This window comes from Mirounga angustirostris, unplaced genomic scaffold (assembly GCF_029215605.1).
Source record: "Mirounga angustirostris isolate CCGP_5_RB_7025 unplaced genomic scaffold, mMirAng1.0.hap1 SCAF_12, whole genome shotgun sequence".
Taxonomy (NCBI): Eukaryota; Metazoa; Chordata; class Mammalia; order Carnivora; family Phocidae; genus Mirounga; species Mirounga angustirostris.
The window spans coordinates 91,140,829-91,163,991 of NW_026991720.1; the positions used below are offsets into that span (position 1 = coordinate 91,140,829).

The following is a 23,163-nucleotide window of genomic DNA, read 5'->3' on the forward strand; positions in this document are numbered from 1 at the left end:
GGTCTCAACTGATACCAAAAGATTGAGATTATTCCCTGCATATTCTTAGACCATAATGCTTTAAAACTGGAACTCAATCACAAGAAAAATTTGGAAGAAATTCAAACACTTGGAAGCTAAAGACCACTCTGCTCAAGAATGTCTGGGTCAACCAGGAAATCAAAGAACAACTTAGGAGGCGGAGCAAGATGGTGAAGGAGTAGGAGACCTGGATTTCGTCTCCTCTCAGGAATTCAGCTGGATAGGGATCAAACCATTCTGAACACCTACAAACTCAACAGGAGATCGAAGGAAAGAATAGCAACAACACTCTCATCAGAAAAGCGACCACTTTCTGGAAGGTAGGACGTGCGGAGAAGTGAATCCGAGGCGATATTCGGGAGGATAGACGGCGGGGGAGTGGCCCCCGTCGGCCGCTTCTGGCAAGTGATAGAACCGGGGAGCACAAAATCGGAACTTTTAAAAGTCTGCTCCACTGAGGGACGTCACTCTGGTGGCTAAGCGGGGGGTGGATCCCTCCGGGACAGTGTGGTCTCAGGACCCTTGGGGTCGCAGAAAGACCAGGGGTGCCTGAGTGCGGCAGAGCTCCCAGGTATCGGAGCAGGGAAGCCGGCTGCAGAGGCGGAGCCCAGGCGCGGGCTCTCAGCTCGGGGTTGCCATACACCGTGATCCGCGGCACAGTCGGGCCCCTGCTCCTCCAGCAGGGACCCAACAAGCGGCAGATCCGGGGAGACTCACCTTCCTCCCCTGGGAGGAGCCGCGCGGGAGCGCACTGCGGGGATCTGCTGGGTTTGGAGACTCCACCCGGGGTCCGGTGCCAGAGATAGAGGCACGCGGTCGCAGGGCGGGCGAGCACGGAGTGCGGCCGGAGCCCCGGGGAGACGGGAGTGACTGACGGCTTTTCTCTGGGGGCTCACTGAGGAGCGGGGCCCCGAGTTCTCGGCTCCTCTGGGGCAGAGATTGGGAGGCCGCCATTTTCACTCTCCGCCTCCAAAGCTGTACGGGAAGCTCGCAGGGAACAAAAGCCCCGGAGAGCAAACCCGAGCAGATTACTTAGCCGGGAGGGGGCAAGGGCGGGGCACTTCCGCCTCCGGCAGAGACATTTGGAAACCACGGCAACAGGCCCCTCCCCAGAAGATCAGCGAGAACAGCCAGCCAAGACCAAGTTTACCGATCAATGAGAACCGCAGAACTCCAGTGCTAGGGGACTACTGCACATAGAATTCATGGCTTTTTTACCATGATTCTTTAGTCTTTTAAAGTTAATTTTTTTTAACTGTCTTTTTGTCTTATTATTTCTTTTTGAATTTTTCTTTTTCCCTTTTTCAACCAACATCTTATCAATCCCTTTAAAAAAAAAAAGTTTTTATTTTTCATTTTTAGAGTCATATTCTATCCCTTCATAGTAGTTACCCATATTTTTGGCTTATATATATAAGTTGTTCTCTCTTTAAAATTTTGAGATAGTTTCTTCTAACAGATTAAAGTATACCCTAAATCTCTAGTATATGGTGCTTTCTATTCCCCTGCCTGATCACATCCTCTCCCTTTTTTTTTCTTTTTCTTTTTTCTTTTTTGAAATCCTCTTCTTTCTTTTTTCAAACAACTTCTTATCAATTCCTTTTATAACATTTTTTATAATTTCCATTTTTACAGTCATATTCCATCCCTTCATCATATCAACCCTTATTTTTGTACATATATAAGTTTTTCTTTCTTTAAAAATTTGGGAGGCACTTTCTTCAAAAAGACCAAAATACACCCCAAATCTAGTGTGTGGTACTGACCTATATACCATATAGATCATATTTGATCACATTCTGGTTTTCCTTTTGCTGTTGTTGTTTTGTTTTGTTTATTTTTGTTTTTATCTTTTTTTTTTTCTTTTTTCTCTCTTTCCCTTTCTTATCCCACTGCTTCAGGTCTTTTCTGATTTGTTTAGAGCATATTTTCTGGGGACGTGGTTACTCTGCTAGCATTTTGTTCTCTCAATAATCTATTCTCCTCTGCAAAAAATGACAAGACGGAAAAAATCACCTCAACAAAAAGAACAAGAGGTAGTACCGACTGCCAGGGACCTACTCAATACGGACGTTAGTACGATGTCAGATCTAGAGTTCAGAATCATCACTTTAAAGATACTAGCTGGGCTTGAAAAAAATATGGAAGTTATTAGAGAAACCCTTTCTGGAGAAGTAAAAGAGCTAAAATCCAACCAAGTAGAAATCAAAAAGGCTATTAATGAGGTGCAATCAAAAATGGGGGTGCTAACTGCTAGCATAAATGAGGCAGAAGAGAGAATCAGTAATATAGAAGATGAAATGATGGAAAATAAAGAAGCTGAGAAAAAGAGAGATAAACAACTACTGGATCATGAGGGCAGAATTCGAGAGATAAGCGATACCATAAGACGAAACAACATTAGAATAATTGGGATCCCAGAAGAAGAAGAAAGAGAGAGAGGGCCAGAAGGTATAATGGAGCAAATTATAGCAGAGAACTTCCCTAATTTGGGGAAAGAAACAGGCATGAAAATCCAAGAAGCACAGAGAACCCCTCTCAAAATCAATAAAAATAGGTCAACTCCCCGACATCTAATAGTAAAACTTACGAGTCTCATAGACAAAGAGAAAATCCTGAAAGCAGCTCGGGAGAAGAGATATGTAACCTACAATGGCAGAAACATTAGATTGGCAACAGACCTATCCACAGAGACCTGGCAGGACAGAAAGGACTGGCAGGATATATTCAGAGCACTAAATGAGAAAAATATGCAGCCAAGAATACTCTATCCAGCTAGGCTGTCATTGAAAATTGAAGGAGAGATAAAAAGCTTCCAGGACAAACAAATACTAAAGGAATTTGCAAACACAAAACCAGCCCTACAGGAAATCTTGAAAGGGGTCCTCTAAGCAAAGAGAGACCCTAAAAGCAACATAGACCAGAAAGGAACACAGACAATATATGGTAACAGTCACCTTACAGGCAATACAATGGCACTAAATTCCTATCTTTCAATAGTTACCCTGAATGTAAATGGGCTAAACGCCCCAATCAAAAGACACAGGCTATCAGACTGGATTAAAAAACAAGACCCATCGATATGCTGTCTGCAAGAGACTCATTTTAGAACCAAAGACACCCCCAGATTGAAAGTGAGGGGGTGGAAAACCATTTACCATGCTAATGGACACCAAAAGAAAGCTGGGGTGGCAATCCTTATATCAGACAAAGTAGATTTTAAACCAAAGACTGTAATAAGAGATGAGGAAGGACACTATATCCTACTTAAAGGATTTATCCAACAAGAAGATCTAACAATTATAAATATATATGCCCCTAACATGGGAGCAGCCAATTATATAAGGCAATTAATAACAAAAGCAAAGAAACACATCGACAACAATACAATAATAGTGGGGGACTTTAACATCCCCCTCACTGAAATGGACAGATCGTCTAAGCAAAAGATCAACAAGGAAATAAAGACTTTAAATGACACACTGGACCAAATGGACTTCACAGACATATTCAGAACATTCCACCCCAAAGCAACGGAATACACATTCTTCTCTAGTGCCCATGGAACATTCTCCAGAATAGATCACATCCTAGGTCATAAATCAGGTCTCAACCGGTACCAAAAGATTGGGATCATTCCCTGCCTATTTTCAGACCACAATGCTTTGAAACTAGAACTCAATCACAAGAGGAAAGTCAGAAAGAACTCAAATACATGGAGGCTAAGGAGCATCCTACTGAAGAATGAATGGGTCAACCAGGAAATTAAAGAAGAATTAAAAAAATACATGGAAAGCAATGAAAATGAAAACACAACTGTGCAAAATCTTTGGGATGCAGCAAAGGCAGTCCTAAGAGGAAAGTATATAGCAATACAAGCCTTTCTCAAGAAACAAGAAAGGTCTCAAGTACACAACCTAACCCTACACCTAAAGGAGTTGGAGAAAGAACAGCAAATAAAGCCTAAACTCAGCAGGAGAAGAGAAATCATAAAGATCAGAGCAGAAATCAATGAAATAGAAACTAAAAGAACAGCAGAACAGATCAACGAAACTAGGAGCTGGTTCTTTGAATGAATTAACAAGATTGATAAACCCCTGGCCAGACTGATCAAAAAGAGAAGAGAAATGACCCAAATCAACAAAATCATGAATGAAAGAGGAGAGATCACAACCAACACCAAAGAAATACAAACAATTATAAGAACATATTATGAGCAACTCTATGCCAGCAAATTAGATAACCTGGAAGAGATGGATGCATTCCTAGAGATGTATCAACTACCAAAACTGAACCAGGATGAAATAGAAAACCTGAACAGACCTATAACCACGAAGGAAATTGAAGCAGTCATCAAAAATCTCCCAAAAAACAAAAGCCCAGGGCCAGATGGCTTCCCAGGGGAATTCTACCAAACATTTCAAGAAGAATTAATACCTATTCTTCTGAAACTGTTCCAAAAAACAGAAACGGAAGGAAAACTTCCAAACTCATTTTATGAGGCCAGCATTACCTTGATCCCAAAACCAGACAAAGACCCCATCAAAAAGGAGAATTACAGACCAATATCCCTGATGAACATGGATGCAAAAATTCTCACCAAAATACTAGCCAATAGGATCCAACAGTATATTAAAAGGATTATTCACCATGACCAAGTGGGATTTATCCCTGGGCTGCAAGGTTGGTTCAACATCTGCAAATCAATCAATGTGATACAATACATTAACAAAAGAAAGAACAAGAATCATATGATCCTCTCAATAGATGCAGAAAAAGCTTTTGACAAAGTACAGCATCCTTTCTTGATCAAAACTCTTCAGAGTATAGGGATAGAGGGTACATACCTCAATATCATAAAAGCCATCTATGAAAAACCTACAGCAAATATCATTCTCAATGGGGAAAAACTGAGAGCTTTCCCCCTAAGGTCAGGAACGCGGCAGGGATGTCCACTATCACCACTGCTATTCAACATAGTATTGGAAGTCCTAGCCACAGCAATCAGACAACAAAAAGAAATCAAAGGCATCCGAATTGGCAAAGAAGAAGTCAAACTCTCACTCTTTGCAGATGATATGATACTTTATGTGGAAAACCCAAAAGACTCCACCGCAAAACTGCTAGAACTCATACGGGAATTCAGTAAAGTGGCAGGATATAAAATCAATGCACAGAAGTCAGTGGCTTTCCTATACACCAACAACAAGACAGAAGAAAGAGAAATTAAGGAGTCCATCCCATTTACAATTGCACCCAAAACCATAAGATACCTAGGAATAAATCTAACCAAAGAGACAAAGGATCTATACTCAGAAAACAATAAAATACTCATGAAAGAAATTGAGGAAGACACAAAGAAATGGAAAAACGTTCCATGCTCATGGATTGGAAGAACAAATATTGTGAAGATGTCAATGCTACCTAGAGCAATCTACACATTCAATGCAATCCCCATCAAAATACCATCCACTTTTTTCAAAGAAATGGAACAAATAATCCTAAAATTTGTATGGAACCAGAAAAGACCCCGCATAGCCAGAGGAATATTGAAAAAGAAAAGCAAAGCCGGCGGCATCACAATTCCGGACTTCAAGCTCTATTACAAAGCTGTCATCATCAAGACGGCATGGTACTGGCACAAAAACAGACACATAGATCAGTGGAACAGAATAGAGAGCCCAGAAATGGACCCTCAACTCTATGGTCAACTCATCTTTGACAAAGCAGGAAAGAATGTCCAATGGAAAAAAGACAGTCTCTTCAACAAATGGTGTTGGGAAAATTGGATAGCCACATGCAGAAGAATGAAACTGGACCATTTCCTTACACCACACACAAAAATAGACTCCAAGTGGTTGAAAGACCTCAATGTGAGACAGGAGTCCATCAAAATCCTAAAGGAGAACACAGGCAGCAACCTCTTTGACCTCAGCCGAAGCAACTTCTTCCTAGAAACATGGCCAAAGGCAAGGGAAGCAAGGGCAAAAATGAACTATTGGGACTTCATCAAGATAAAAAGCTTTTGCAAAGCAAAGGAAACAGTCAACAAAACCAAAAGACAACCGACAGAATGGGAGAAGATATTTGCAAATGACATATCAGATAAAGGGCTAGTATCCAAAATCTATAAAGAACTCATCAAACTCAACACCCAAAGAACAAAGAATCCAATCAAGAAATGGGCAGAAGACATGAACAGACATTTTTCCAAAGAAGACATCCAAATGGCCAACAGACACATGAAAAAGTGCTCAATAACGCTCGGCATCAGGGAAATCCAAATCAAAACCTCAATGAGATACCACCTCACACCAGTCAGAATGGCTAAAATTAACAAGTCAGGAAATGACAGATGTTGGCAGGGATGCGGAGAAAGGGGAACCCTCCTACACTGTTGGTGGGAATGCAAGCTGGTGCAGCCACTCTGGAAAACTGTATGGAGGTTCCTCAAAAAGTTGAAAATAGAGCTACCATATGATCCAGCAATTGCACTACTGGGTATTTACCCCAAAGATACAAAAGTAGGGATCCGAAGGGGTACGTGTACCCCGATGTTTATAGCAGCAATGTCCACAATAGCCAAGCTGTGGAAAGAGCCAAGATGTCCATCAACAGATGAATGGATAAAGAAGATGTGGTATATATATACAATGGAATATTATGCAGCCATCAAAAGGAATGAGATCTTGCCATTTGCAACGACTTGGATGGAACTGGAGGGTATTATGTTGAGTGAAATAAGTCAAAAAGAGAAAGACATGTATCATATGATCTCACTGATATGAGGAATTCTTAATCGCAGGAATCAAACTGAGGGTTGTTGGAGTGGGGGGTGGGGTGGGAGGGATGGGATGACTGGGTGATGGACACTGGGGAGGGTGTGTGCTCTGGTAAGCACTGTGAATTGTGCAGGACTGTTGAATCTCAGATCTGTACCTCTGAAACAAATAATGTAATATATGTTAAGAAAAAAAAAGAAGAAGAAGAAGAAGAAGAAGGTAGCGGGAGGGGAAGAATGAGGGGGGGTAAATCGTAGGGGTGGACGAACCATGAGAGACGATGGACTCTGAAAAACAAACAGGGTTCTAGAGGGGAGGAGGGTGGGAGGATGGGTTAGCCTGGTGGTGGGTATTGAGGAGGGCACGTTCTGCATGGAGCACTGGGTGTTGTGCACAAACAATGAATCATGGAACAGTTCATCTAAAACTAATGATGTAATGTATGGGGATTAACAAAAGAATAAAAAAAAAAGTAAAAAAATAAAATAAAATAAAATAAAATGAAAGAGGCATAAAGAAAAAAAAAAAGAAAAAAAAAAGAAGAAGAAGGAGGTAGCAGGAGGGGAAGAATGAAGGGTGGGAGATCGGAGGGGTAGACGAACCATGAGAGACGATGGACTCTGAAAAACAAGCTGAGGATTCTAGAGGGGAGGGGGGTGGTAAGATGGGTTAGCCTGATGATGGGTATTGAGGAGGGCACATTCTGTATGGAGCACTGGGTGTTATGCACAAACAATGAATCATGGAACACTACATCTAAAACTAATGATGTAATGTATGGGGATTAACATAAGAATAAAAAAAGAAAAAAAAAGAATTAAAAAAAAAAAGAACAACTTAAATAATTCATGGAAACCAATGAGAATGAAAACACATCGGTCCAAAACCTATGGGATATAGCAAAGGCTGTCCTAAGGGGGAAATACATAGCCATCCAAATCTCACTCAAAAAAAAAAAAAAAGGAAAATCCCGAATTCACCAACTAATTCTACACTTTAAAGAACTGGAGAAAAAGCAACAAACGATGCCTACGCCACACATTAGAAGAGAAAATTAAGATTCGAGCAGAGATCAATGAATTAGAAACCAGAAACTCAGTAGATTAGATCAAGGAAACTAGAAGTTGGTTCTTTGAAAGAATTAATAAGATTGATAAACCACTGGCCAGACCTTTCCAGTAGAAAAGAGAAAGGATGCAAATTAATAAAATTATGAATGAAAGGGGAGAGATCACGACAAACACCAAGGATATAGAAACAATTATTAGAACTTATTATCAACAACTATATGCCAACAAGCTAAGCAATCTGGATAAAATGGATGCCTTCCTGGAAACCTATAAACTCCCAACTGAGATAGGAAGAAATTGACAACCTGAATAGGCCAATAACCCGGAACGAGATTGAAGGAGTGATCAAAAACCTCCCAAAAAACAAGAGTCCAGGGCCTGATGGATTTCCTGGGGAATTCTACCAAACATTCAAAGAAGAAATAATACCTATTCTCCTGAAGCTGTTTCAAAAAATAGAAGGAAAGCTTCCAGACTCATTCTATGAGGCCAGCATTACCTTAATCCCTAAGCCAAAAAAAGACCCCATCAAAAAGGAGAATTTCAGACCAATATCCCTGATGAATATGGATTCCAAAATCCTCAACAAAATCCTATCTAATAGGATCCAACAGTACATTAAAAGGATCATCCACCACGACCAAGTGGGATTTATCCCCAGGATGCAAGGGTGGTTCAACATTTGCAAATCATTCAATGTGATAGAACACATTAATAAGATGAGGGAGAAGAACCGTATGGTCCTCTCAAATGATGCAGAAGAAGCATTTGACAAAATACAACATCCTTTCCTGATTAAAACTCTTCACAGTGTGGGGATAGAGGGAATATTCCTCAAGTTCATAAAATGCATATATGAAAAACCCACAGCAAGTATCATCCTCAATGGGGAAAACCTGAGAGCCTTTTCCTTAAGATCAGGAACACAACAACGATGCCCACTCTCGCCACTATTGTTCAACATAGTATTATAAGTCCTAGCAACAGCAATCAGAAAACAAAAAGAAATAAAAGGTATTCAAATTGGCAAAGAAGAAGTCAAACTCTCTCTCTTTGCAGATGACATGACACTTTATGAGGAAAACCCAAAAGAGTCCAGCCCCAAATTACTAGAACTCATACAGCAATTCAGTAATGTGTCAGGATACAAAATCAATGCACAGAAATCAGTTGCTTTCTTATACACTAACAATGCAACTGTAGAAAGAGAAATTAGGGAAACGACTCCATTTACAATGGCACCAAAAACCATAAGATACTTTGGAATAAACCTAACCAAAGAGGTAAAGGATCTATAGTCCAGGAACTACAGAACACTCATGACAGAAATTGAAGAAGACACAAAAAGATGGAAAAACATTCCATGCTCATGGATCGGAAGAAGAAACATTGTTAAAATGTCTATGCTACCCAGAGCAATCTATACCTTCAATGCCATCCCGATCAAAATTCCAATGACATTTTTCAAAGTGCTGGAACAAACAATCCTAAAATTTGTATGGAATCAGAAAAGACTCCGAATCGCCAAGGAGATGTTGAAAAAGAAAAACAAAACTGGGGGCATCACGTTGCCCGATTTCAAGCTATATTACAAAGCTGTGATCACCAAGACAGCATGGTACTGGCACAAAAACAGACGTATACTAATTGTACAGAAAAGAGAGCCCAGATATGGACCCTCAACTCTATGTTCAAATAATCTTCGACAAAGCCAGAAAAAACATGCAATGGAAAAAAGACAGTCTCTTCAATAAATGGTGCTGGGAAAATTGGACAGCCACATGCAGAAGAATGAAACTCGACCATTCTCTAACACCATACACAAAGATAAACTCAAAGTGGATGAGAGATCTCAATGTGAGACAGGAATCCTTCAAAATCCTAGAGTAGAACATAGGCAGTAACCTCTTTGACATCGGCCACAGCAACTTCTTTCAAGATACATCTCCAAAGGCTAGTGAAACAAAAATAAAAATGAACTTTTGGGACTTCATCAAGATAAAAAGCTTCTGCCCACTGCAAAGGAAACAGTCAACAAAACAAAGAGGCAACCCACAGAACAGGAGAAGATATTTGCAAATGACATTACAGATAAAGGGCTGGTATCCAAGATCTATAAAGAACTTCTCAAACTCAACACCCAAAAAACAAATAAAGTCAAAAAATGGACAGAAGACATGAGCAGACACTTCTCCAAAGAAGACATACAAATGACTAACAGACTCATGAAAAAATGTTCATCATCATTAGCCATCAGGGAAATCCAAATCAAAACCACATTGAGATACCACCTTACACCAGTTAGAATGGCAAAAATTGACAAGGCAAGAAACAACAAATGTTGGAGAGGTTGTGGAGAAAAGGGAACCCTCTTACACTGTTGGTGGGAATGCAAGTTGGTACAGCCACTTTGGAAAAGAGTGTGGAGGTGTCTCAAAAATTTAAAAATCGAGCTACCCTATGACCTAGCAATTGCACTCCTGGGTATTTACCCCAAAGACACACATGTAGTGAAAAGAAGGGCCACATGCACCCCAATGTTCATAGCAGCAATGTCCGCAATAGCCAAACTGTGGAAAGAGCCAAGATGCCCTTCAACTGATGAATGGATAAAGAAGATGTGGTCCATATATACAATGGAATATTACTCATCCATCAAAAAGAATGAATACTTAAGTTTTACATCAACATGGATGGAACTGGAGGAGATTATGCTAAGTGAAATAGGTCAAGCAGAGAAAGCCAATTATATGGTTTCACTTATTGGTGGAACATAAGGAATAGCATGGAGGGCATTAGGAGAAGGAAGGGAAAAATGAAGGGGGGCAATCGGAGGGGGAGATGAACCATGAGAGACTATGGACTCTGAGAAACAAACTGAGGGTTTTGGGGGCATGTGCAGGGATGGGTTAGCCCGGTGATGGGTATTAAGGTGGGCAGGTACTGCATGGAGCACTGGGTGTCATACGAAAACAATGAATCGTGGATCACTACATCAAAAACTAATGATGAATTGTGTGGTGACTAACATAGCATAATAAAATAAAATTTTAAAATAAAATAAATAAATAAAATAAATAAAAGGGGTCTGCTCCCCACAGCTTTCCAATGCTATGTATTATGGTCTTTTTAATCTCAATGTCTCTAAACATTTGGAAGAAAAATGACAGTATCTCCCTTTTGATTTTACTTAATATTATTTGATTATCCATCCAGGAGGAGAAGTGAAAACTCTTTTTGAAACTTGAAACTATTTTTTCACGGTTATTACCCATCTCCCAGTTCTTCTCTGGCTAATTTTTTCTTCATATATTCTACCTATTTTTTCTTTCAATCAACTGGTATTCATTTAGCGTACTTACGGAGTTCACTTTCATTAAATACGTTGTCAAAATAATTTTTTTTTATTCTTATGTTAATCCCCATACATTACATCATTAGTTTTAGATGAAGTGTTCCATGATTCATTGTTTGTGCACAACACCCAGTGCTCCATGCAGAATGTGCCCTCCTCAATACCCACCACCAGGCTAACCCATCCTCCCACCCCCCTCCCCTCTAGATGAACATATATGTAAGTTTGATATATTTATGAGGTTAAATCTCTCAATCTTTCCCTTTATGGTGTCTGTCTTTTGAGTTGCCCTTGTAAAGACCTTGTCACCCAAGACTAGAGACTACGTCTACCGTATTTTATTCTAGTACTTTAAGACATGTCTTTGTATGCATATTTAACTCTTTACTAGATCTGTAATTGAGAAGGAGGGAGTAGAGAATGAGCTTGAGGATCTTATTTTTTTCTGGGTGTTTCGCTAGTTGATGCAAGACTCCTTGCAGACGATCCATTGTCCCCCCGACTAATCTGGAGGTCTGCCTTGTGATCCATCACATCCATGGGTGCACCTGGATCCGTCTCAGTGTAGGCAGCTGTATGAGGTACAGCAGGCAGGAAAAGAGCACACCTCCCTATTGCCCTCTCCTCCCTCCACCACCACCTCAATTCCTTGCCTTGCCTGGCTGAGGCCAGAAACCAATGTCACGGCCTCTCAGTCTCCATCCAGTGGCAGGGCTGCAAGTGCAGCTGGTCCCCATAAGTCACAGGTGGTCCAGGTCCTTGATTTCTGATAACCCTCCACCTGCCTCTGCCATGACTCCTTGCCCCTTGTAGCTAGAGGGCTGAAGTGTGAGGCTGTGAGTGGTCTACTCTTGGGACATGCTCTCCCTTAGGATATACCAGCTGCAGCTTTTCTTAAGGTCTCAAGCTCGCTCTACCTCACAAAGCTTCCTAGAAGTCTCTGGTGTAGGAGGCACTTATTCCTCATTGCCAGCATAACAGCAGACATTTCTTTCTTGTATATTCTGATTATCAGTTCAATGGGAACTTGGGAGTGGGTGGAATGAGCATCTGTGCTCAAGTACATATCTTGCCAGAAAACCAAACGGCTTTGTAATTAACACTTAATCCCGCCACTCATGAATTTCAAGAACAATCTGTGCTTGGTAAGGTAACATGCAGTAAACGACTCACATGCATTACCTTTGATAGCTGCTAAATATCCCCGGAGTTCTCGCTGAAGCCTGGTACCCTCCGCCTGAAAGACACACAAACACAGAGATGCTAAGCATTTTGTCTATATTTTGCATGGAAACACGTGAGAGGCAATAAGTCTCGGAGTTATTATTACCAGAGACTCATTCTTGAAAGAACATAAATATGTACACACAGGCTAAACAAGGCACCCATCAGTGTAAACATTTACAGAGATTTTATTCAGCTTAAAAGTAAAGGCAAGTAAGATTTTGCTGAGAACGGAAACTATGACCCACCAGACAGCCTCTTATATACTCAAGAGCCAGCAAATCCCTAAATTTTGATGCATGGAATACAGCAGTCGGAAATTGATCATCACTGTTCGGTATGGTAGCTACTAGCTACATGTGGCTGACTGCTTGCAACGTGGCTTGTCCAAATGGAGATGTACTGTAAGTGTAAAATACCAGATTTCAGAGACTTAGTTCCAAAAAATCTAATTAATAGGTTTTATATCGATTGCATGTTAAAATGTTAATAATTGGGATATACTGATGTGATTTTGGAATATAGGTGAGTTTCGGTGGGGTGGGGTCCAGGGCCGACGGCCAAGAAAGAATTCTTTAGACATCTTTGGTGCAAAATGGTGGTTTCATTAAAGCACAGGGCAGGAAGAGCTACACTGGGGTTGTGAGGAACAACTGATTATATACTATGGGGTTGGGGGAGGTAAAGAAAAAGGGAGGTTTCCAAAAGAACTTTCATATGCTAAAGAGGACCACCTACAAAGTACCAGAGGCCTTGCCATTGTCAAGTTAAGGTTGTTTTTCCCTCTAGTAAAGCAATAACATGAAGACAGTTGGGAGCTTCCTGGAAGAATATCACACATATCCCAGCTAGGAGTTGGGCGCTGGGGGGAGGTTGCAGGGTGTCAGCTTATGCTTTGTCTTCAGCTAGCCTTCTGCTCTCTCATCATGCGTTAAATAAACTGTATTATTAAAATGAATTTCACTCTTTCTTTTCACTTTATAAAATGTGGCCACTAGAAATTTTGAAACTACATCTGCAGTTTGTGTTGTATTAATATTGGACATCACCAAAATAGAGAAACTCTGAAATCGTAAATTTTGACATATAAATCTTTGTTTTGGTTTGGATTAGCCTTAGAAACTCTGAGACTAAGATTAGATTGCCAGTAGTAGAGAAATGAGGCAGGCAGGGGATAAGCACCAACGCAGGGTACATGATCAAGCAAGTTACCAGGGTGGGCATCCCAGCCTCAGTCCCACAGGGGAGCTCTGGGAGAAAGTGTCAGATACCCTTTAGATATCTTAACTGGGGAGCAAGGGAGGTGGGGCATTCATGCTGCTCTTGGGGGACGTCAGAGAAAGCACTCAGGCCCAGAGCTGCCCTCTTGGACAATAGCAACAAAATCCAGCGGGCTCGGAAAGGGTAGGTCTAGGACACTGCAATTGAAAATATTTTTAAAATATGCATTTTAACTGCAGAATCATTTAATAAACTTGCAGAGAGCTAGCACACAGAATGACTCCACCTTGGTGATTAATAAAATAGCAGCTATAAGAGTCACATTCTACTCAACAAGCATGTGTTAGCATTTAGCAAAAATAAAAGGGGGGTTAGGTATGAAGGGAAAAAATAACCTACTTCCTTCAGTAAATTACAATCTAGTGGAGGAACTGAAGTATTGAAATAAAGATTGTATTACAAGCAGGTTACCTTTAGCTCTGCAATAACCGTTCCAAGTATTTGGGGGTACAAAGTAAAGACAAAATGCTCATCACATTTAAAGATAGACAGTGATTAATACAAAGAAACTCTGAAAAGGAGTGTTTAAGACTATAGCTGGACCTCAAAAGGGCTTCTGGATGAGATTATTATCTTACATGGCATAGTATATATAGTGTCTCCACATGGTTTAAAATCAAAACTCTACGTTTCCCTTGTTTTGCTGAACAATCCAGAAATATCATGTGAAGGCAACTGCCACAAGCTAGATTAAAAACAAAACAAAACAAAAGAACAGTCTGGATTTCCGAAACATCAACGTAGAATGGAAAACTGTAGAGAAAGGATGAGGAGAATGAATAGAAAATACTGATAATCAACATTTGGGTAAATGTAGAGGACGAAGAGGATCCAGAGAACAAACAGGTGGAGTTAGGCTGAGGTTGCTAATACCACCATAAAAAGCATTTGGGGAAGAAAGAAGTACATCTTCCCCTTAACTAAATATCTATGATCTGACAGGCACTATGTCCGATTCTGAGTATCTAAGCTGAAATGATAAGGCTGTGGGAGGCTGTATTATTGTCAAATCTACTCTGCCTCCCTGGAGACCTGATCTGATTTGGGGGAGGATTACACTTCCTGTCAACATCAGCCTTGGCCAATGACACGCCCTACTCCTGAGCAGCCAAGAGCCATCATGCAGTCCTCCCATTTCTTTTCCCTCTACCCTGAGTCCTGTGACACTCCAGATGTGAGTTGCTTCTCTGGACCGGATCACGGAGTGGAGAGAATATGGAGCACAGCTGTCGTTCATAGTTTCACGAGCGAGAAATCAACCTCTGTGGCCGAAAGCCACTAAGGTAGTGCTGCCACGCATCCCCTGCCCTAAATGGCCTGAGAAAATGGTTCATCATCAATACTGGTAATGCTGAAAGATGGAGAAGGCTGAAATCTAACAGGAAAAAAAAGTCAATAGAATTAGCAGAAAAGCATGAAAGGCATTGACAAAAACATTTCAGAAAGTAAATCCAGTTGGAAGGATTAAGGACAAAGTGGATGGTTTAGCAAATGGAAGCCCAAGTGCTGGTCAGTGATAGAAAGAGGTGGATAGTATGAAGAGAGAAGAAGCGAGGCCCAGGATTCTGCGTCCTAAGACATGGCATTTAATTTAGAGAGAATATCCGCAGACATGTGACTTACCTTGACAGATCTAGACCCAGATCAATCTAAAGCCTACAGCCCTAAGAGGTGCAATCAGGAGGCTCTGAATCCCCTAAGGCCACGTTTCTCAAAATAGATAAGTGTACACGTTGGGGGTACTTAATGGTCTGTCTAGGGCACAGAGAGCCACAAAATACACCTAAAGCATCTCTCCAGAACATCAATTTACTGAGGGTGGAGGGGAAAAAATGAGAAGAAACCATTCTTTTATAACCACTAAGCCACCTGTTATGATGTACAAAGAAGAACGACACAGAGATTAAACACAGAACTACACTGACGTCCCCTGTTTTCAGCTGTCCACTTCAGAGGTCTGCTCTCCCACCCTTTGTGTTCAAGGCCCTAAGCTAGGCAGGGCTTGTTTCTCACCCAGGAGGAGGCTTTCCCCTCAGACATCCATATAAAGCCTGCTGCTGCAACTGATGGTTATGAGTTACCACGACCGCTCAGGGTTTCTGGAAATCACAAAAAAGTAGTGAGGAAGAGTATTCTTTTCCCAAATATTTAAGAAATAAAGCACATCAACTTAATCCCACAATTGCATTTTCTTTCTGAACAAGAGCGAGCATGAAATAAATTCAGTCTTCACTCCAGACACTGCATTCCCCTAGCCCAAGGAAAGAAATAAACATTTTTAAAAAATGAAATAAGAATCCCAGAAGAAATTTTTTAGGTATCTAAGAGGGGCAGAAGGTTCAAATTAGACAATAATGGCTTAAATAGATGAGTTCAATTTAAGCAGATAAACTGAAAGGCTGATTTAAATAACTTTCTTCTTTTCCAATTATTAAAATTCTTAATTTTCCTTCATGATTATTAAGGTTCATAAATCATTTGGTAATAACCATACTGAATTTCATCTAAAATTCTGCCTGAGTCAAAAAAGTAAAAGGCTCTGGAGAGAAATTTTTCATCTATAATATGCCACAGAGTAGTTCTTCTGCAAAACCTACTGCCTAATAAAATTTTCTTAACATCATTATTCCATGTGAATCACAAAGAGGTTTTAAATTAGAAATAAATTCTTATAGCAATGCTCAGATTTCACTGCATCTGAAATTTGTTCCCTATTCCTCTGAAAATTCCCATTTCAGTAATTCAGCCTTGAATTATGTATTGCACAGAAAACAGATTCCAAAATTCCACAACCTACACTATATATTTTCCCTTTGGTTTCTTTATGTTGTTCTCGCTAAGTTAAGATGAAATTATTATCCTAACTTGTGGTCACAATCTCCTCAGGGCTTAAGGCAACATGAGGCCAAGTGAGTCTATTATAATTAGGTTGTCTGATTGCCAACTAACACTCCTCCTTGGACAAGATCTAAGAAGTATTCGCACCTACAAAATTCCTTGCCCTGGCATATAGTATAATAACGTGGCTCTGGTGTTGGAGGTTCTTCATTTATTTCTTCAATTGAATCATTTATCAGTGTCAGAAGCTGCTGCTTCCCCAGCCCAGACAATGCCGGGACTCACTTTCTTCCTACACAGCCCAAGGGAGTCAGCCTGCTTTTCCTTCCTCATTAAAGCTACTTCTACCCATGCACGCCCTTGGGTGTCACACTCTTGTAAGCCTAGGGAGAAGGAAAGAGTCTCCCTAGTTCCCTGCTTCCCAGCTGTCCTGGAAAACAAGACAGGGTCATTTTGGGTTTCATCATGGAGATCATCAAAAATCAACAGGCATGCAAAAAGTATACATGGTTTTAAAACCTTACAAAGGTCTGAGAATCACTGCATCTAGTCAAAAAAATCTCTTTATTCCCTTGCTGAGTGGTATCTTGAAGCTGTTGCTTTCTTCCCTTCCTCCTGTAAGCACTGCTCATGAGAGCCACAGCCTCCCTCAAGGATTAAAGTGAAACTTAAAATTTAATTAAATAGTTAGAGGAAGAACACTGCAGGCACAGCATCATGGAAGGTTTCAGATATCTGTGTTACTCAATACAAAGAAATCACATTCTATACTTAATTAAATGTGTTTCCAAATTGTTTGACATCAGATTGGTCCTCAGTAGAACCAATTCCTTAATTATTTGTATATATGTCTTGGGGTAGATGGAGGAGGCAAGGGAGAGAGGGGTCGGTTCCCAGACAACGTTGGGCTCCTGGATAGATTTCATTTATTTAACGTCTCTCTTCAGCACCTTGGACAGCCCCATTCTTCAAACAAAGATTTAACCTATATAGTATCAAAGGACCATTACTGCATCAAAGTTTCCTACTGCACTCTGATAAGTGAACAGATGAATTTTAAACAGGTTTCCTTCAAAGTGAGCAAAGTCCCTGGTAAGAAGAGCTACCACAGACTCTGAAACTCCGAAGTGTCTCAAAGTCCTATAAGGCATCAGGCTTAAAAACAAGGCTGCATTTACCTGTAATGAAGGACATTTGATCATTTATGGGCCAAACTGTTTATTGTTTAGATACGCTAAATTCTGAAGCATTAAAAATAATTAATATTTATTAATACTTACGCCTAAAATTTCAGGAGCCATAAACAGGTATAATTTTGTTAGCTTACCTTTAACCCTCTTATTTCTGCCCAGAAGAAAGAAGCCACAATTGAGGCATTAATTTGATTGAATTTTAGACACAATGCATAGGATGAATTAATAAATTCTAAGGAACTAAACTCAGGGCAGCAATCACTGAAAATTCAGGGGCATGCCCACATACCACCATGTACATGATACCCCTGCGCAAGGGCGTGTACCATCACAGCCCTTACTGTGCTTCCGAAACCAAATCCAGTGGATTTTATTTGTAAGGTTATGCAAATCTAGCCAAACACCTTAAACAATAGGTATCCATTACCTATTAAAGAAGCAAGGACTTTTTGAGTTGACTTGTTAAAATACGGCAAAAGTGGAACTCATTTACATTTATAGGTAACTTTTGTCATAAAAAGAAAAAGAGGAGGGCCTGCGTGGCTCAGTCATTTGGCATCTGCCTTCGGCTTGAGTCATGATCTTGGGGTCCTGGGATCGAGTCCCGCGTCGGGCTCCCTGCTCCATGGGAAGCCGGCTTCTCCCTCCCCCACTCCCCCTGCTTGTGTTTCCCTCTCTCTTTGTCTCTGTCAAATAAATAAGTAAAATCTTAAAAAAAAGAAAAGAAAAAGATGGACAGGAGAAAGAAAATACCACACACATTACAGAAATATTTTCATTAACTAGCCTCTCAGAAACTGTGAGTTGATGCTCAGGTAGAAAGCCAATCATACTGACATATAAGAGTTGGATGTGAAGAGATATAATGTCACAAAGTTGTGATTTCACAAAGTAACTCCTGTCGTCTCATCCGTGATCATGAGCCTATAGAAGTTCCCATAGTTACATTATTATTTTTGGCCTTTCCTGACATTTTTCTCATGAAAAGGCTAAGTAACATTACCAAGTGAAAATTGGCCAAATTTCTCAGAGTTCAGACGGGTTAACTCAATCTTAAAAGCAATGCTAATAAGATTTCTTATCATTTTTGAAGCTTAGAAGAAAATTAGATTATCAAGGAGATGAGGTTTAATAAGGCCATCATAATCAGCACCTTGATTAATAGATGACGAATCTGAATCCACTTATGATCAAAGACAATGTTAGGCTACTGAACACTACAGGCACTCTTGGTCTGTGAAGAAACAGAGCTCTCTCCCTATGTCAAGTTCAGATGTACTTAAATTGGATGATGACAGATTTTCAAAGGTAAATGCAGGAGGATCTCTAAAATTTATATTTTTGTTTCCTTGCTTTGAGCTCTTTGTAGTTAACAGGAGGCACCATTAAGAACCTAGCACTGATTTCATAAAAAAAATTTCCCCATTTAAATAATTTGCTTTTGGCAGATATTAAAGTAAAAGATATAAGAGAGGGGCACGTGGGTGGCTCAGTCATTAAGCATCTGCCTTCGGCTCAGGTCATGATCCCAGGGTCCTGGGATCGAGCCCCGCATCGGGCTCCCTGCTCCGTGAGGAGCCTGCTTCTCCCTCTCCCACTCCCCCTGCTTGTGTTCCCTCTCTTGCTGTGTCTCTGTCTGCCAAATAAATAAATAAAATCTTTTTAAAAAATAAATAAAAGATATAAGAGAGAGAGGAAATCTAAATAGGTTTCGAAATCTGGGCTGATGGCAGTAGGGGGTGGATGGTACAGGAACATGTAACAGACAGCAGAGAACATCTCAGTTTCCACAGTTTTAGCCCAGATTCCTGGCCCAATTTCCAACTACCCTTGTCAGCAATTCCAAGAATACTTATAATCTGAAAAACAAATCTAATATATCCTTTACCTTTCAACAAAACAAAACTAACAAAGCTACTGGTAATTCCATATACAAATTTTCCATAGAATTCCCTTAACTTGAGTTCATACAGATCTCTATTCTGGTCTTATGGAAAGCTAACCCATTGTGTGTACAAGGGGACAGAAGTGTCTAGTTAGAACTATTAAAGTCACCACATGCAGGCTGGATACAACGTGAAGATATGCTTTATTGCCCTTCCGTAATTGAGTCTGTGATCCCCGAAAAGTCATTCCATTTTTTTTCTGTGCATGTGTGCACATGTGCGTGTGTAGAGGTGACTCATAAGGTGCTTTAGGAGTATTATATACACATCTTTTCACCCTTTGCTTTAATACCTAGAGCACAGTATTTTAATATAGTGGGGAGGAAACCAACCCAGAAATTAAGGGAAATTAATTAAGGGAAACTCCATGGGACTCCCACCCCAACAATGGCTTATTGTTCAGTGCCCCTTTCTGTGGGTGTGGATATCTACAATGTTGCATTGTTACCAAACTGGACAGGCTGTAGAAGTATGAGAAAAGCAATTGCTGTGTCAAGTTAGTAATGAGAAGTATTAATGAGAGAGAAGGGAATACCCTGTCAATCATTACACTAGTCACAGTATAACATGCAGAATATTCCTAAAACTGCCATTTATGATGTATTAGTATTTTAGAGCTACCATAACAAAATACTACAAACTGTTTGTCTTAAACAACAGAAATCTATTTCTTCACAGTTCTGGCAGCTCAAAGTCCAAGACCAAGGCGTTGGCAGGTTTGGCTTCTCCTGAGGCCTCACTCCTTGGCTTACAGACTGGTGGCCTTTGTACAAATGTATCCTTGTTGTTTCTCCTACACCTTATGAAGACATCCGGTCATACTGGATTAGGACCCACCCAGATGACCTCATTTAATCTTTTTTTAAAAATTTTATTATGTTATGTTAGTCACCATACAATTCATCATTAGTTTTTGACGCAGTGATCCACAATCCATTGTTTTCATATAACACCCAGTGCTCCATGCAATACTTGCCTTCCTTAATACCCATCACCAGGCTAACCCATCCCTCCACCCACCTCCCCTCTAAAACCCTGTTTTTTCTCAGAGTCCATAATCTCTCATGGTTCATCTCCCCCTCCGATTCCCCCCCTTCATTTTTCCCTTCCTTCTCCTAATGTCCTCCATCCTATTCCTTATGTTCCACAAATAAGTGAAACCATATAATTGACTTTCTCTGCTTCACTTATTTCACTTAGCATAATCTCCTCCAGTTCCACCCATGTTGTTGTAAAAGTTGGGTATTCATCCTTTCTGATGGCTGAGTAATATTCCATTGTATATATGGACCACATCTTCTTTATCCATTCATCTGTTGAAGGGTATCTTGGCTCTTTCCACAGTTTGGCTATTACAGACATTGCTGCTATGAACATTGGGGTGCATATGGCCCTTCTTTTCACTACATCTGTGTCTTTGGGGTAAATACCCAGGAGTGCAATTGCTGGGTCATAGGGTAGCTCTATTTTTAATTTTTTGATGTACCTCCACACTGTTTTCCAAAGTGGCTATACCAACTTGCATTCCTACCAACAGTGTAAGAGGGTTGCCCTTTCTCCACAACCTCTCCAACATTTGTTGTTTCTCTCCCTGTCCATTTTTGCCATTCGAACTGGTGTAAGGTGGTATCTCAATGTGGTTTTGATTTGAATTTCCCTGATGGCTAATGATGATGAACATTTTTTCAAGTGTCTGTTAGCCATTTGTATGTCTTCTTCAGAGAACTGTCTTTTCATATCTTCTGCCCACTTTTTGACATGATTATTTGTTTTTTGGGTGTTGAGTTTGAGAAGTTCTTTATAGATCTTGGATACCAGCCCTTTATCTGTAGTGTCATTTGCAAATATCTTCTCCCGTTCTGTGGGTTGCCTCCTTGTTCTCTTGACTGTTTCCTTTGCTGTGCAGAAGCTTTGTATCTTGATGAAGTCCCAAAAGTTCATTTTTGCTTTTGTTTCATTAGCTTTTGGAGATGTATCTTGAAAGAAGTTGCTGTGGCCGATGTCAAAGAGGTTACTGCCTATGTTCTACTCTAGGATTTTGATGGATTCCTATCTCACATTGAGGTCTTTCATCCATTTTGAGTTTATCTTTGTGTATGGTGTTAAGAGAATGGTCCAGTTTCATTCTTCTGCATATGGCTATCCAATTTTCCCAGCATCATTTATTGAAGAGACTGTCTTTTTCCATTGCATGTTTTTTCCGGCTTTGTCAAAGATTATTTGACCATAGAGTTGAGGGTCCATATCTGGGTTCACTATTCTGTTCCACTGGTCTATATGTCTGTTTTTGTGCCAGTACCATGCTGTCTTGGTGATCACAGCTTTGTAATATAGCTTGAAATCAGGCAACATGATGCCCCCAGTTTTGTTTTGTTTTTTTCCAACATCTCCTTGGTGATTCGGGGTCTTTTCTGATTCCATACAAATTTTAGGATTGTTTGTTCCAGCACTTTGAAAAATGTCATTGGAATTTTGATCGGGATGGCATTGAAGGTACAGATTGCTCTGGGTAGCATAGACATTTTAACAATGTTTCTTCTTCCGATCCATGAACATGGAATGTTTTTCCATCTTTTTGTGTCTTCTTCAATTTCTCTCATGAGTGTTCTGTAGTTCCTAGAGTACAGATCCTTTACCTCTTTGGTTAGGATGTTCCCCCTCTATCCCTATACTCTGAAGAGTTTTAATCAGGAAAGGATGTTGTATTTTGTCAAACGCTTTTTCTGCATCAATTGAGAGGACCATACGGTTCTTCTCCCTCCTCTTATTAATGTGTTCTATCGCATTGATTGATTTGCAAATGTTGAATCACCCTTGCATCCCCAGGATAAATCCCACTTGGTCGTGGTGGATGATCCTTTTAATGTACTGTTGAATCCTATTAGCCAGGTTTTTGTTGAGGATTTTGGAATCCATATTCATCAGGGATATCGGTCTGAAATTCTCCTTTTTGATGGGGTCTATTCTTGGCTTGGGGATTAAGGTAATGCTGGCCTCATAGAATGAGTTTGGAAGTTTTCCTTCTGTTTCTATTTTTTGAAACAGCTTCAGGAGAATAGGTATTATTTCTTCTTTGAATGTTTGGTAGAATTCCCCAGGAAATCCACCAGGCCCTGAACTCTTGTTTTTTGATCACTCCTTCAATCTCGTTCCTGGTTATTGGCCTATTCAGGTTGTCAATTTCTTCCTGTTTCAGTCTTGGTGCTTATAGATTTCCAGGAAGGCCTCCCATTTTATCCAGATTGTTCAGTTTATTGCCATATAGTTGTTGATAGTAAGTTCTAATAACTGTTTCTATTTCCTTGGTGTTAGTCGTGATCTCTCCCCTTTCATTCATAATTTTATTAATTTGGGTCCTTTCTCTTTTCTTTTGGATAATTCTGGCCAGTGGTTTATTGATCTTATTAATTCTTTCAAAGAACCAACTTCTAGTTTCATTGATCTGATCTACTG

At 40.2% G+C, this 23,163-nt stretch overlaps 1 protein-coding gene across 1 annotated transcript in view; it reads right to left on the bottom strand.

The window, feature by feature from the left end:
• AMPH (amphiphysin) overlaps positions 1-23,163 on the bottom strand; it is a 299,364-nt gene that overhangs the window by 150,727 nt on the left and 125,474 nt on the right. Inside the window, exon 3 of the mRNA XM_064575587.1 lies at positions 12,411-12,465. Coding sequence (XP_064431657.1) covers positions 12,411-12,465 — 55 coding nt within the window. The remainder of the gene's footprint in view (positions 1-12,410; positions 12,466-23,163) is intronic.